Raw genomic sequence first — 16,495 nt, 5'->3', positions numbered from 1 at the left:
CTTTCATTATGGGGCACTTGGGTAGCTCAGTCAGTTGACCATCTAACTCTTGATCTCAGCTTAAGTCTTGATCTCTGGGTCATGGGTTCAAGACCCACACTGGGTCCCACGCTCAATGTGGAGCCTACTTAATATATATATTATACATATATATATTATATATATATATTTCCACTCTTCTCAAGCAGCTATTTCCACTCTTCCTTCCACAGCCCTTAACAGGATTCTCCCTTACTTTATCACTAACTGGTTAACTAACATATGATTCATCTCAGTCTTTTCAAAAAAGGGGAGGCAGAAAGAAATATCAGAGGGTCACCTGGGTGGCTTAGTCGGTTGAGTGTCTGGCTTTGGTTCAGGTCATGATCTCAGGGTTGGTGAGTTTGAGCCCTTCATTGGGCTCACTGTTGTCAGTACAGAGACCACTTTGGATCTGCTGTCTCCCTCTCTCTGCCTCTCCCCTTCTTGTGCTCTCTCTTTCTCTATCTCTCTCTCTCAAAAATAAATAATAAAACATAAAAAAAGAGAAAAGAAATAGCTGTGGGTAGGGTAGCAGAAGAAAAGGGGCAACTCCCTTTTTTTCCCTTCTTTTCCATTTAACCTGCTACTTACAACTCTTTCTCCCTGAGCTGAAGTTAGTCTACTATACTATATAGTTTAGTATACTATAGTTGGTCTAGCATACTATATATTACTATAGCATAGTTGATTTGCTTTTCCTACCTTGGAATTACATTTGTCTATAGATATATAAAGTCGATACATATTACAGATGTCTATAATATTGTAAAATTTCTTATATGGGACAAAATAGTCCATTCTTGGGTATCTGAGAATGTATCATCAATAGGAAATATAAATTTTATTTTACAATTGGAACAAAACCTTTACTCTGGCCACTAATTCAAACCTTCTCTAAAATTTTTGACATACCTATTTAACAAGGAGCCAAATAGATTGATTCAAGTACATCTGTTTTCTTTTTCCTCCTTTGCCTTTTGTTGAAATATTATCCTATGCAAAAAGGAGATCATAGTCTACAGGGTCAGTGGAAATGTTCCAGTGATGCTGGACAACTGGATGGAGCTGCTGTTCTCCCTCCCCAATATGTTTCTAAAAAATGTTTAACTGCAGATAATCCCACGGGGCACCAGGCAAATGTTCAACCTTGAACAGGCAAACAAGCAAAAGGTCAGTAGCAGAAAAACAAAAGAACAATCTGGGACATTTCTCTATGAAAATATGTTATTTATGTCACTGGAAAAGCAAATGTCCCCATCCCTTCCCCCATCCATGGAGGTGGAGGGTTACTTCTAGCAGAGGATAATAAGTCTTCATATAGCCTCTCTTCTCCTGGAGCAGTGGGAGTATGAGACCCTAATCAAGAATTTAATTTAGTAGAGGGAGGTAGTAGGATGACACCAACACAAATTTAATTTGGCACAGTCCAAAGCTTGATCTTTGTGTAGTAAAGTAGTAGGCATTAAGAAATAGATAGCTCCATTATGGGCCGGATTCTTAAGCTAACTTTGAATGGTTTATTGTTGTTTTAATGACTGTTAGGCACAGTTTGAAAGCTAGAAGATAAAGAAAAGAATTGACATTCTGCAAAATAAAATACTATCTTTACAGTGAACAGGGATGAAGCTCTCTTGATTATAGAAGAGTCAAGTGTTTCTCAGCTTGGAAAGAATACATATACTGACAGTAGAGTATTGTGTCATAGAATAAATGCCTGGCTTTGGGAGATGTGAGTGTATTTTACAAATAGCTTTTTACTGGACACCAGGAAGAATTAGGTAGAAATATCTCCAAGGGAACTGTACTTGGAATACCCAGACCCAACCCTGGACTCTCTTACTAATGTCATATTCTATATAGAATCAATAATTCAGATTTGGGAAAATGTATGGCCTGGGAAAGGGGGATGGCTCATGATATGAGACAAATTCCTGTGCGTGGGGCATGGTATCTCCTAAAAGGAGATGGAGTTATTAAAAGTAAGTTTGAAGAAGGAAATCTGAACAATATTGATGCTCTTAGCGACAGATATGAAGCAGATATGAAGACAAAGAGCAAAGCTGGGGGGAAGCTCAAGAGGGAACCCCCTGCAGTGGTTTGTATTCTTCTGATACTTTTGTCTTGAGACAGAGTATCGCTTAAGACTCAGGTACAGATGCATATAACAGAAAACAAAAAAGTAACAGTGACTTAAACTAAAGATTAATTTCTCCTGTAAAAGAAGTCTAGCAGTAGTAGCTTCAGGGCTATTATGTCATTCCATGGTCATCAGAGACCCAGCCTCCCTTTTGTTTTATTATGTGAGCGTATGGTTTTCATTCTTAACATCACAAAAATGACTGGAAGCTCTTTATTTTTATTATTTTTAAAGAAATTTTTGGGGCGCCTGGGTGGCTCAGTCGGTTAAGCGTCCGACTTCAGCTCAGGTCATGATCTCACGGTCTGTGAGTTCAAGCCCCGCGTCGAACTCTGTGCTGACCGCTCAGAGCCTGGAGCTTATTTTGGATTCTGTGTCTCCCTCTCTCTCTGACCCTCCCCCACTCATGCTCTGTCTCTGTCTCAAAAATAAATAAATGTTAAAAAAAAATTAAAAAAAAAGAAATTTTTGGGTTTTTTTTGAAGTTTATTTTGCACGTGCATGAGAAAGAGAGAGAGAGAGAGAGAGAGAGAGAGAGAGAAGGCAAGTGGGGGAGGGGCAGAGAGAGAGAGGGAGAGAGAAAAAGAGAATCCCATGCATGAGATTGCAATATCGTGACTTGATCATGACCTGAGCCGAAGTTGGGGGCTTAACCCCCTGAGCCACCCAGGTGCCCCTAGAAGCTCTTTAAAGAAACTTTCCCATCTCTCTCAAAAATAAATAAACATTAAAAAAAAAAAAAAGACACTTTCCCGGAAGTCCATTGCAATATCTTCCATTTATATCTCATTGGCCTTAATTTGGTAACATGGCCACCCCTAGATAAAGACAAGTTGAGAGATGCAGGTTTTTTTCTGGGCATGTTGACACTTCCAATAATAGATACTGTTGGTAGGGGCGCCTGGGTGGCTCAATCAGTTGAGCGATGGACTTCAGCTCCATGGATCCTGAGTTGAAGCCCCACATCCAGCTCACTGCTCTCAGTGTGGAGCCCTCTTGGGATCCTCTGTTTCCCTCTCTCTCTGCCCCTCTCCCCTTGCACTATCTCTCTCAAAAATAAATAAAAAACATTAAAAAAATAGATACTGAGGCGCCTGGGTGGCTCAGTCGGTTGAGCGTCCGACTTCGGCTCAGGTCATGATCTCACGGTCTGTGAGTTCGAGCCCAGCATCGGGCTCTGTACTGATGGCTCAGAGCCTGGAGCCTGCTTCCGATTCTGTGTCTCCCTCTCTCTCTGCCCCTTCCCTGCTCATGCTCTGTCTCTCTCTATCTCAAAAATAAATAAAAAACATTAAAGAAAAATTAAAAAAAAATAGATACTGTTAGTAAAAAGAAGTGGAGAATGCATAATAGGTAGGCAAATATCAGTCTCTGCATTAGCAATTATCACATAAAGCTAAAGTTAATTGCCTTATATATAATTATAATATATTAATATGATATCATTATATTAACATATTAATATAATAATATGCCCTCATGTAAACCTCAACCCTTTGGCTTAGTTGTGTGCGGATGGTGTAGTAAATAAACCAACAAGCAAAAAAGTGAAATAAGGCATGATCCATACACCCACATACCTAGTCCACTACTTGCACTCAAGTAAACTAGCACTTGTCTATTGAGGAAATTGTTTCTTGGAATTCTACGAGATGGCAGCTGCAAAGTGAGGAAAACCCACAGTGTACCTTGGAGCAGTGAGAATATCAGAAGGCTATGTGGGAAACTCAGGAGGGTACTGAGACGACTGCCCCCCCAACCCTAAGCTTTCTTTCATGAATGTTGTAGGGGAAAGTTCACCTTTGAAGGAGCCACAGGAAAGGGGAAGGCTAGTCCCCCCTCCATGATTGTAACATAGATGCTGCTGTTCCAAGCATCACATCCAGAAATAACATGTAGAAGAGGCAACCAATTCTGTTGTCTTTCTTAAAATAAGAAAAACTTTCCCAGCAGACCTCACATTTTCCAGAACCAGATAACATGCCCACTTCTAAACAAGGCATCGGCGAGGGCCATGGGATTACATTGACTAAGGCCAGTGACTCTCAATCTTGGCCGCATAGCAGAAGCACTCAAGGGGCTTTAAAAAATACCACCTGTGTGAGGGGTGCCTGGGTGGCTCAGTGGGTTGAGCGTCTGACTTTGGCTCAGGTCATGATCTCACGGCTTGGCTTGTGGGTTCGAGCTCTGCATCAGGCTCTGTGCTGACAGCTCAGAGCCTGGATCCTGCTTCAGATTCTGTGCACCTCCCCTCATACTCTTTCTCTCTCTAAAATAAATAAATAGGCAAACAAACCAACATTTAAAAAAATACCACCTGTGTACTCCGTGTCAACTTAATTAGAATCTCTGGCAGTAAGACCCAGACATCAGAATTTTTTAAAGACCCCCAAGTGATTTCAATTTGCAAACATAGTTAAGAACTACAAACCTACGTCTTCTGGTGCCCCAACCAACAGCATTAGCATTACCTGGAAACTTAATGGAACTACAAATTCTTCAACTCCACTGTCTAGACTTAATCAGAAACTTTGGGTCAGGCTCATTAACCTGCATTTTACAAAGCTCTTTAAGTGATTCTGGTGCACATTAAAGTTTGAGAACCACTGACCTAGACTAATCAGGATTAAAAAAAAAATTTTTTTTAAATTTATTTTAGTTTGAGAGAGAGAGAGGCAGAGAGGAAGGACAGAATCCCGAGCAGCCTCAGTGCCATCAGTGCAGAGCCTGATGTGGGGCTTGAACTCATGAACTGTGAAAGCATGACCTGAGCTGAGATCAAGAGTCAGACATTCAACTGACTGTGCTGTCCAGGTGCCCCTAATCAGGATTTTATTCTGATAAAACTGTAGTTATGTTTACCTTTTCTATTAAAAAAATTTTTTTTTTATGTTTAGTTATTTTTGAGAGAGAAAGAGACAGAGTGTGAATGGGGGAGAGGGAGAGAGAGAGGGAGACACAGAATTCAAAGCAGGCTCCAGGCTCTGAGCTGTCAGCACAGAGCCCGACGCGGGGCTCAAGCTCATAAACTGTGAGATCATGACCTGAGCCGAAGTCAGCCGCTTAACCGACTGAGCCACCCAGGCACCCCTATGGTTACATTTTCTAAAGCATGGATGAACAAAATTAGCAAGGACTAGGAGTTGAAAAAGCACGGGCAAGCAAAGAATAGTGTCAGCTGTAAGCATTTGCTTTCACTTAAAGAAAACCTTTCTAGTTTTCTTCGTAATTTTTTTAATGTTTATTTTTTTGAAAGAGAAAGGGGGTAGGGAGGGGCAGAGAGAGAGGGAGACAGAGGTTCTGAAGTGGGCTCTGTGCTGACAGCAAAGAGCCCGATGCAGGGCTTGAACTTACAAACCATGAGATCACGACCTGAGCCAAAGTAAGACGCTTAACCAACTGAGCCACCCAGGCACCCCCAGAGCTTTCTAGTGTGAATTCATTTCCAGCTTAGAGGAAAGTTGTAATAAAAAAGGAACTCTCATATATCTTTACTCCAAATCACCAATTTTTAACATTTTTCTACATTTGTTTTAGCATACCCTCTCTCTCTCTACACACCACATGTGTGTGCACACGCACATGAATAGGTGGATCTTAATTTCCTTTTATTCCTTAATATTTCATGCTAAGAACACAGACATATGTTCTCCTAACCCCAGTACAGTTATCAAATTCAGGAAATTCATCATTGACCTAATACTTTAACCTGTAGTGGGTAGAGTATTCTAATTTGTTGATTGTGCTATAGCAAAAATTTTTTTCTATATAGAATCCAGTCTAAGATCATGTGTTGTGTTTAGTTGTAATGTCTTTTTAGTCTTCTTAAATATCTCTTATAGCTCTTCAGCCTCTCATTTTTCTATTACATTGACATTTTTGACTTCTCATTTACCTCCGTGATGATATAAACAATCAGGGTTAACTTTGCTCTCCAGGGGATATTTAGCAATTTTGGAGCGTCAAGACTGGAAGGGCTGGGATGGTGGTGTTGGTTGTACAACAATGTGAATGTACTTAAGGCTACTGTGCACTTAAAAATGGTTGACATGAGGGGTGCCTGGGTGGCTGAGTCAGTTGAGCATCTGACTTGATTTCAGCTCAGGTCTTGATCTCATGGTTTTTGAGTTTGAACCCCACATTGGGCTCTGTGCTGGCAGTTTGGAGCCTGCTTGGGATTGTCTCTCTCTGTCTCTCTCTCTGCCCCTCCCCTGCTCTCTCTCTAAAAAATAAGTAAACTATTAACATTATTTAAAAAAAATGGTTAACACGAGGGTCCCTGAGTGGCTCAGTTGGTTGAGAGTCTGACTCTAGATCTTGGCTCAGGTCATGAGCTCACGGTTTGTGAGTTGGAGGCTTGAGTCGGGCTTCGGAATTCTCTCTCCTTCTCTGTCTGCCCGTAACCCCTTGTGCTTGCACATGCTCTCTCTCTCTCAAAATAAATACACTTAAAAAAATTTTTTTTAATGGTTAACATGGTAAATTTTACATTATATATCTAAACATACATACATGGAGGTGGGGGCTCTAGCATCTAAGGGGTACAGGCCAGGAATGCTGCTAAACATATGGATACACGTGGCAGACTCCTAGAACAAAGGATTATCCCACCCAAAAGGTCAATAGCAGCAAGGTTGAGAAATACTGGTCTAAGTTATGGTTGACCCTTGAACAATGCAGGGGTTAAAGACGCTGATGACCACATGGTCAAAAATCCGTATATAACTTTTGACTCCCTCAAAAAGTAACTAATAGCCTCCTGTTGACCAGAAGCCTTACCAATAACATCAACTGTCTATTAACATGCATTTTATACATTATATGTATTATATACTGTATTTTTACAATAAAGTAAGCCAGAGAAAATAAAATGTTATTAAGAAAATCATAAAGAAGGGGGCGCCTGGGTGGCGCAGTCAGTTAAGCGTCCGACTTCAGCCAGGTCACGATCTCGCGGTCCGGGAGTTCGAGCCCCGTGTCGGGCTCTGGGCTGATGGCTCAGAGCCTGGAGCCTGTTTCCGATTCTGTGTCTCCCTCTCTCTCTGCCCGTCCCCCGTTCATGCTCTGTCTCTCTCTGTCCCAAAATAAATAAACGTTGACAAAAAAAATTAAAAAAAAAAAAAAAGAAAATCATAAAGAAGAGAAAATGATTATAGTACTGTACTGTGTTTATTGAAAAAAAAATTCATGTATAAGTGGACTCCCACAGTTCAAACCAGTGTTGTTCAAGAGTTGACTATATTAGCACAGCCTTGCGAAATGGTGTTATGTATATCCATTGGGCTAACAGTCTTGATTTTTGTATTCTAAGGAAAAATGAACAGTACACAATGATGCATACACAGAAGCTTTTATTGGAAGACTGTTTATAACAGGGATGATGTTGAGACAAAATGTCCATCACAAATGAGAATGGTAAAATTAATTTCAGTATATTTATATAAAAGAAAACTATGTACCTCTTTTTAAAAAAGTCAAGGTAAACCGTTAGTTGTAAGCTTGTAAAGATGTCTATGATATATTAAGTAAAACAAAAACAGTTTCCAAAACAATCTCCCCTATGATTTACAAATGATCAAAACCTATATAAAAATTTCAAAGTCTTAAAGGAAACATGCCAAACTGTTCATGATTATCTCTGAAGGACGGTATTAGAGGGAGATTTTCACATTCTCTAGATTGGTGTAGTCATCAGAAAGATAAAGACATTAAAATACAGCATTGAGGTTAATATCCAACAGTTACTAATAAAATAGTGACTAGTAATAATTCTTTGAGCAACAGAAGTTACCGCTACCGGTCCAATGGGGGAAGATTTGGTACATTGTCAGAGGAGCTGCCATACCCTCAAAATCCCAGGGACTTCCCCTGTTTAACCTGGACCAGGGTGAGCTGTCCTGTGGGTGAAGGAAATGGAAAGTTTCAAGAGCCCTGACTGTTCCAAAGCCATTGAAAGCATCTGCATTGTGTTCTTGGCCTCTGACCATTAATTAGTAATTTTATATTTGACTGGAGAAGGCTAAATATCTTAAAAGGCAAGTTGAAAAATCACAATGGTAAATTATACACACTGAAACAGTGTTTTCCAAACAGTAGGTTATGATCCATTGGAGTCATCAACATAATTAAGTAAGTTATGATCTACTTAATATGATAGAATATAATAGATTCAATAAAATAGAAAATTGTGTTTACTGGATCTGGATGAAAATGTCTTTCTTTATGTGGATGTGGCCAACAAACATGAATGTTACTGCATTACACACTTAAAAATATATATTCTTATGCAACATAGGGTTAGAAGAGTCCTTATTCAATAACTTAAGATTAAAGTTGTTCTCAGTGTCATGTCTTTTAGTATTTCAATTTAAGTATACATTTTCAACTTCCCATGTGTTTGAAAATTACTTCTTAATGTTGGTAAAAGTAATTAATTAGTAATTAACTTAAATAATAATATAAGATGAATTAGGATATCACATCCTGTTTATTTTTTATTAAAAAAATTTTTAATGTTTATTTTTCAGACAGAGAGACAGAGCATGAGTGGGGGAGCAGCAGAGAGAGGGAGACACAGAATCCGAAGCAGGCTCCAGGCTCTGAGCTGTCAGCACAGAGCCCAATGCAGGGTTCAAACTCATGAACTGTGAGACTGTGATCTGAGCCGAAGTCGTATGCTTAACCAACTGAGCCACCCAGGAGCCCCTAGAATATCACATCCTGTTTTTTAATTATACAAAGTATTTTCTTTAAGGAATTTAAAATTTATACATCCTATTTCCCCTTTATGGGAGCCCTGTAGCTCTTCATGCTATTTTTGCCTTAATGAAAGTCAGATTATATTATACCATAATATTGTTAATAAATTAACATTTTGCTTTATAGAATTCTGAATTTTAAAATAACAGTGCCATCTGGTGGTTCTTTCTCTTTGGGTATAAATCTCAAAGTGGAATTGCTCTTTTTTTTTTTTTTTTTTTTTTTTAGAGAGAGAGTGAGAGAGCACAAGCAAGGGAGGGGCAGAGAGAGGGAGACAGAAAGAATCCCCCAAGCAGGCTCTGCACTGTTTGCACAGACCCCGATGTGGGGCTTGAACTCAGGAAGATCACGACCTGATCTGAAACCAGGAACTGTGAGATCATAACCTGAGCTGAAACCAAGAGTCTGATGCTTAACCCACTGAGCCACCCAGGTACCCAAAAAGTGTAACTGCTCTTTTGCATATGGATATCCAGTAGGTGGTAACTTAAGGAGCTGCAAGTTTCCCAAAGTGGTTTGTGCCTTTTCACATTCTCACCAACCATGTATGAGAGTTCCACTTTATTTATTTATTTTTATTTGTTTATTTTGAGGGGGTGGGGGAGAGAGAGAGAATTCCAAGCGGGCTACACCCTATCAGTGCACAGCTGATGCAGGGCTCAAACTCCCAAACCGTGAGATCATGACCCCAGCTTAAGTCAGACGCTTAACCAACTGAGCCACCCAGGAGCCCAGAGAGTTCCATTTTCTCCACATCCTGGCTAACATTTGTTATTTTCCATATTTTCTATTATAGCTAGCCTAGTGTATGTAAAATGGAGTCTCATTGTAGTTTGGATTTGCATTTCCCTAGTAACGATTGTTGTTGGACATCTTTTCATATGCTTGCTGACCACTTGCATATTTTTTTCGAAGAAATGTCTATTCAGATCCTTTGTTCACTTTTTAGTTGTGTTTTTCATGTTTTTGTTGCTGAGTTGTAAGAGTTCTTTATATATTCTGGTTACCAGACTTTATTGGATATATGAATTGCAAATATTTTCTCCCATTCCGCAGGTTGTCTTTTCACTTCCTTGAGTGGAGAGTAAGCTTTTCATCTAACAGTCCCTATCAACTCTTTTTGAAACACCTAATATTTACAACATTCTAAACAACACACTGGCCACTCCTCATTCCTCCCACGTAGGCTGACCTTGTCTTTTTCTCCTGCTGCATCTCGACAGTGACCAGCGTGCACTAGATGCTGATATTTATTGAATAAAGAAATTCTTCTGTTGTCTCTAAGGACAATATCATAGATCGTCAATTCAAATACCTATAGGAGGCAGGCAAGAGATATACATGAATAGAGCCGTTTAGGGTTTGCAGTAAATGGTAGAGTACATACCCCATCTCCAAGCTAGTTTAACTAGTCCTCAGATAACAACCTCATCGCCCTGTTGTATCATTTCACAATAAAATTTCTTCACGTCTCCCTAAAAATGTGTTGGTCTTTAGTTCATTAGGGTAGCTAACTAATGTCCAAAGATACTACCAAAAGCAATACTGCAGTGCACTTGCTGTGATGAGCACTGGGAGTTGTATGGAAGTGTTGAATCACCATACTGTACACTTGAAGCTAATATTACATACACTGTATGTTAACTGGAATTTAAATTAAAACTTTATATGTAAAAAAAGGCAATACAAGATCCCAGAATTCACCTTCTTCCAGCACTGAGTTTGGATGTTCCTTCTACGAGACCAGGGCTAACTATGCATTCTTCCGCGAGACTTCCTGCAGAGTTCTGACCCAGAAGCTGCTGCTCATCACAGGGCTATGTAGAGCTGGGTGAGGTCGGCAGGCTTTAGTCCAGATTCCATGGGAGAGTCCAAATGAGACGCTGGCCGGCTTCTGGCAGAAAAGTACCTGCCGAGGAAAACTGGTTCCTACTAGGGGAAATTCGACGGAGCGCATGCAGCTGGACAGGCTCCCAGGTTCGGGTCATGGAGGGAGAGAAGAGGGAGAGCCAAGTACTCGCAGCTCAGTGTCTGCCGAGGAGAAGCCGCACCCTAGCCCTCAAGGTCCCTAGTGCACGACTCAAAACGGCCACCCCACCGGCGCAGGAACGAAGCGCTGCGCCGAGGAGGCCTTCACAGAGCCGGAAAAAGCGTGCGTAGCGGCTGACGCCGACGGGAGACCGATTGTCACCGCAGAGCCGCGCGAGTGAGGTGGGGTGGAGTTGCCTTTCCCGACGCTTGCGCAGAGAGCTAGTTTCCAGGGGCCAGGCCGGGGAAGGAGGAAACTAGCTCCGAGAGCCAGGAGGCCCACTGCGTGCGCAGGCGCACTCAGAGATCTGCGAGTGCTTGAAGGGCCCGTTCCCCGCAGGCCTCGGGGTGGGGCCTCGGGGGACTGGCGTAAATGAGGAGGGAAGGCCCGCCCCTCGCACGCCGCTCTCTGCCGCTGCTGCCATTGCTGTCGCCACCACTTTTGCCCTAGGAAAGTCATGTTACCCAACACCGGGTAAGGGGATGGGGGCGCCGCGGGAGGAGAGCGGGTAAGGGGCGTGGTGCGCGGCTAGGCTGGAGTGGATGGCTGGGGTCCCCGGGGTGGGAGGGCGCTCCTTGGAGTGCTGGTCTGCGCTGGACGCGCTGGTCTGCGCTGGACGCGGTGTTCATGGAATCTGCGGTGACGAGCGTGAAAGTAACCCGGAGTTATGTACTTCGGGGTGGCAGCCACGTGCAAATCTCTCTCACACGTAAAGGATCCAGAGTGGGTTACCCCACCACTCGCGGGGCGGGCCCTTCCGTGGGTTTCTCCGTGGCTTGTGAAGTCTTTCAAGTTCTAGGTGAAAGGTCACTGGACCGCTGCACCGCCAGTGAGTCTTCACTTTTCCTGAACGCTCAATTCTGGAATAATGAAATAATAATGGGGTGTTTAAAAAGTGATTTTCAAATGAGTAACAAATTAAACCAATCTTAAAGTATGGGTATCTTTTGGGGGGGGACGGTTCACTTAAGTTTTTTAAACATTGTAAAATACACATAACAGTATCTACCATCTTAACCGTTTTGTTTTTAAATTTTTTTTTCAACGTTTATTTATTTTTGGGACAGAGAGAGACAGAGTATGAACGGGGGAGGGGCAGAGAGAGAGGGAGACACAGAATCGGAAACTGGCTCCAGGCTCCGAGCCATCAGCCCAGAGCCTGACGCGGGGCTGGAACTCACGGACCGCGAGATCGTGACCTGGCTGAAGTCGGACGCTTAACCGACTGCGCCACCCAGACGCCCCATTAACCGTTTTTTAGAAATGGTTATTTTTGAGAGAGAGAGAGAAAAAACGCAAGTGGGGGAGGGGCAGAGAGAGAGGGAGGCACCGAACATGAAACAGGCTCCAGGTTCAGAGCCGTTTGCACAAACCCCAAGGTGGGGTTTGGACTCACAAACTGTGAGATCATGACCCGAGCTGAAGTCGGAGGCTGAATGGACTGAGCCACGCAGCCACAATTTTAAGTGTGCAGTAGTGTTAGGTAGATTCACATTATCTGCAGCCAATCTCCAGAACTTTTTCAACTTGCAAAACAAACTCTATACCCATTAAACAACTCCTTCTTTCTCTCCGGACCCTGGCAACCACCATTCTGTTGTCTGTTTTTGTTAAGTGTAGGTGTCTTGAGCTGAGTGACATGTCTGTTTTGTAATTTGCTTGAAAGATACAGGCGCATGGCAAAAAGACTTAAACAGCTCTAATGGTTAAGGTAAAAAGTGTGTTTTCTCATCCTTAACATTCAGTCCCCCAGTTACTCTGGTTTGTTTCCAGAGATAGTCTATGCATTTATAAACATTTGCACACCACCTTAAACACACACACACACACACACACACACACACACACCACTTTTTAAAATAGTAGCAAACTCCCTTCTGGGCCTTGCCATTTTTACATAATATGTATTGGGACACACATTTCAGGTATGTATATGTGGATTTTTTCTTTTGGTAGTTAACATGGTATCCTATTGATGTACCATAATTTATTTACCCAGTCCCCTGTCATTGAATACCAGATCATTTCTAGGTTTTTGTTACTGCATATTTGCTGCAATGATTATCCTTGTATCCACTGTTTGCACATATTTGAGTGTGTCTATATAATAAACTCCTGGAAGTGAAGTTCCTGAATGAAAAAGTATATGGCTGATATACCTTGATGGCTGATACCCTTAGCACTCCAAAGAAGTAAAAAGGATGAATGAAATTTTCTAATCCAACATGTTGGCAAACAACAAAATGTTTGATCATAAAAACCTAATTGAAAAAAAAAATGGCACTTCGTTACAGTTAAGTTTTGCATCACGAGCGAGGATGAGGATCTTTTTACCAATTTGACCCTCATAGGACATTTGGCAATATCTGGGAACATTTTGGTTGTCCTAATTGTGTATGCGTGGGGGTACACGCTGTTGGATCTTTAGAGTCCGGGAATGCTGGTAAATATCCTGCAATGCACAGGATGGATAGCCCTGTACAACAAAGACTTAACCTTGTCCAAAATGTTAGCAGTGCAGATGAGAAATTCTGATTTAAAGCCACCTGTGTGTCTTTTCTTTTTCTGGCTTACACAGTTAGGTTTGTTTGTTTGTTTATAGTTTTTATTATTTTTTTTAGTAATCTCTACACCCAACACGTGGCTCAAACTCACCACCATGAGATTGAGAATTGCAGGCTCTTCTGACTAAGCCAGCCAGGTGCCCCCACAATTAGGTTTTATTGATCTCTGAGAGTGCTATTTGAAAAAAACTTATCATATGTGGTACAAATATTTTTGGATTTTTTTCCACTGTGTCTTGATTTTGATTATACTATCTGTTTATCATGAAAAAACATGTTTTTACTAAGTCAGAGTTAATCTTTTAAGGCTTTGTGGTTTTGTGACAATCTATAAGGCCATCTTAAACTAGGATTTTCTTTTGAATTGGTAAGTATTCTTCTAGTATTTTTATTTGTATTACTTTCGTTTTTACTCAGATTTTTCATCCACCCGAGGTGAAATACTATTTTGCTTACTATTTTGACATAGGAAGTGGGTTAGAAAGTCCACTTCATTTTGGTTCGGATGGCTGGCTGCACAGTTGTATTAGTACCATTGACTGACTAATCTTTTTTTCTGTTAGAAACTCCACATCTATCATATATTGAATTCTTGTTTGTATAAGGATCTGTTTCTGGATTTTCTATTTTATTACATTAATGTGTCTATTCATGCACTATTACCCAACTATTTTAATTACTCTAGTTTTATAAAATGTTTAAATATTTGGGAAGGGTGGTTTCTGTCTCATTTGAATTTTTTCTTTTTTCAGAATTTTCCTGGTTATTCTTGGATGTTTGTTTTTCTAAATGAACTTTAGAGTAACTTGTATAGTTTTTTTTTAAGTTACTGTTTTTCTTTTTAAAAATTGTTAATAAAAATTTCATCACATTGACTCTGATTTTGAGATACCAGAGAAGTTTTGTAAACTGTGGTGTAGATTAATTCTACATTAGCAAGTTTTAGCCATTCACAAGTTTAGATTCAGTGTGAGGAGAAAAATGTCCTTTATCCTACTGGGAATCAGTCCAGCTAGACCAAAGGCAAAGGGATGGAGCTTTTAAAGCAACAGTTAAGACATTTTCATGTTAATACTTAGACTAAAAAAATCACTTTAATAGTCTGTGCCCCTGCACTTGGGTGGGTCAGTTGGTTAAGCATCTGATTCTTGATTTTGGGTCAGATCGTGATCTTAGGTTTGTGAGTTCCAGCCCTGAGCCCTGCTTTGGGCTCCCTGCTAAGAGTGCAGAGTATTAGTATTCTCTTAGTATTAGTATTCTGCTTAGTATTCTCTTCCTCTCCCTCCCTTTCTCTGCCCCTCCCCCACTAGCATGCACAAGCTCTCTCTCTCTCTCAAAAAAAAAAAAAAAAAGTCTATGGTGGGAGCCTGGGTGGCTCAGTCGGTTAAGCATCTGACTTTAGCTCAGGTGGTGATCTCACAGTTTGTGAGTTCAAGCCCTACATTGTGCTCTGTGCTGACAGCTCAGAGCCTGGAGCCTGCTTCGGATTCTGTGTCTCCCTTTCTTTCTGCCCCTCTCCCAGCTCATGCTCTATCTCTCTCTCAAAAATAAATAAGCATTTAAAAAATTAAAAAAAAAGTCTATGTATATGCTACCTTTTGTATAAAAAGGGAAAATTACACACACATACACACAATGTGTTTTTATACATACATGTGTGTAGTTGCATATTTTGAAAAAAGAACTACAAGGATAAAAAGCCAGAAGTAATTGAAGCTGGTTACCTACAGGTAAGAGATTTGAGTGTACATATTTATAAGGTTGTAACTTTTAAACCATGTCTGTGTTTTACCACATCCTTCACTAAAGATGAGGGAAAATAAGCTGAAATGGAATGCAAACATTCACAAAGGAAGTTAACTATTTATCAAATTTATCCCAAATATACAGAGAAAAAGAAATAATTTTTAACATAGTAATTTGTATACCTTGTGAGGGATTTGGTCTAACGAAAGAAATATAAAGAGAACTTGAACTTAGTAGATTATTGGAGGAGAGAGATATTAGTACAAAAATTCAAATACTGTTGTAACTTGTAGTATATACCTTCCTCTAGTTGGTCTGCTTCCTTAAGAGAACAGATGAAGATCCTTACTCTCCCCCTTTGCCTTGGGCAAGAGTGTGTTACTGGGGTTTTTTTCATATCCCCTAAGCTGGCTCCTGGTGCTCTTGTCCTTTTTCTTGTAGAAAGCCATACCTGTGTCAGCATCCCATCCTTGTCTCCCAAAACTGTCAAGGTCTGGAATTTCTTTTTTCTTTTTTATACTTTTTTAAAGTTTATTTCTTTTGAGAGAGACAGAGTGTGAGCAGGGGAGGGACAAAGAGAGAGAAAGAGAGAGAATCCCAAGCAAGCTCTGCAGGATCAGTGCAGAGCCCGACGTGGGCCTAGATCCCACGAAACTGTGAGATGATGACCTGAGCTAAAATCAAGAGTTGGATACTTAACTGACTGAGCCACCCAGGTGCCCCAAGATCTGGGATTTCTATTTATCACATTTAATGTATAAATTTTTAAATGTTTTTTAAAAAAAAATTTAACGTTTATTTGTTTTTGAGAGAGAGAAAGAGAGCACGAGTAGGGGAGGGTCGGAGAGGGAGACACAGAATCTGAAGCAGGCTCCAGGCTCCTTACTGTCAGCACAGAACCCAACCTGGGGCTCGAACCCACAAACTGCAAGATTATGACCTGAGCCGAAGTTGGATGCTTAACCGACTGAGCCACCCAGGCACCCCTAATGTTTTTTTAAATTTATTATTTTTGAGAAAGAGAGAGTGTGAGCGGGGGAGGAGCAGAGGAAGAAGGGGACAGAGGATCCAAAGCAGGCTCTGTGCTGACAGCAGAGAGCCAATATGGGGGTTTGAATTCATGAATGGTGAGATGACCTGAGCCAAAGTCAGATGCTCAACCAGCTGAGCCACCCAGGTGCCACTTAATGTAGAAATTTTAACGTGTAAATAACTTAAAATCTCTAAAGTAAATAAAAT

General features: G+C 40.9%; 1 protein-coding gene across 2 annotated transcripts in view; it reads left to right on the top strand.

The window, feature by feature from the left end:
- Nucleotides 1–11,199: 11,199 nt before the first annotated feature.
- Nucleotides 11,200–16,495, top strand: part of HSDL2 (hydroxysteroid dehydrogenase like 2) — a 68,958-nt gene continuing 63,662 nt past the window's right edge. The window contains exon 1 of one of the 2 annotated variants that reach the window (XM_047830819.1): nt 11,200–11,420. In XM_047830819.1, coding sequence (XP_047686775.1) covers nt 11,404–11,420 — 17 coding nt within the window. In that variant the 5' untranslated portion in view covers nt 11,200–11,403. Of the gene's footprint in view, nt 11,455–16,495 lie in introns of both variants that reach the window. The other variant, XM_047830818.1, reaches the window with a different exon arrangement.

This window comes from Prionailurus viverrinus, chromosome D4 (genome assembly GCF_022837055.1).
Source record: "Prionailurus viverrinus isolate Anna chromosome D4, UM_Priviv_1.0, whole genome shotgun sequence".
NCBI classification, from domain to species: Eukaryota; Metazoa; Chordata; class Mammalia; order Carnivora; family Felidae; genus Prionailurus; species Prionailurus viverrinus.
Note: the sequence above shows the minus strand (reverse complement) of the source record. Positions and strands in the feature narration are given on the sequence as shown.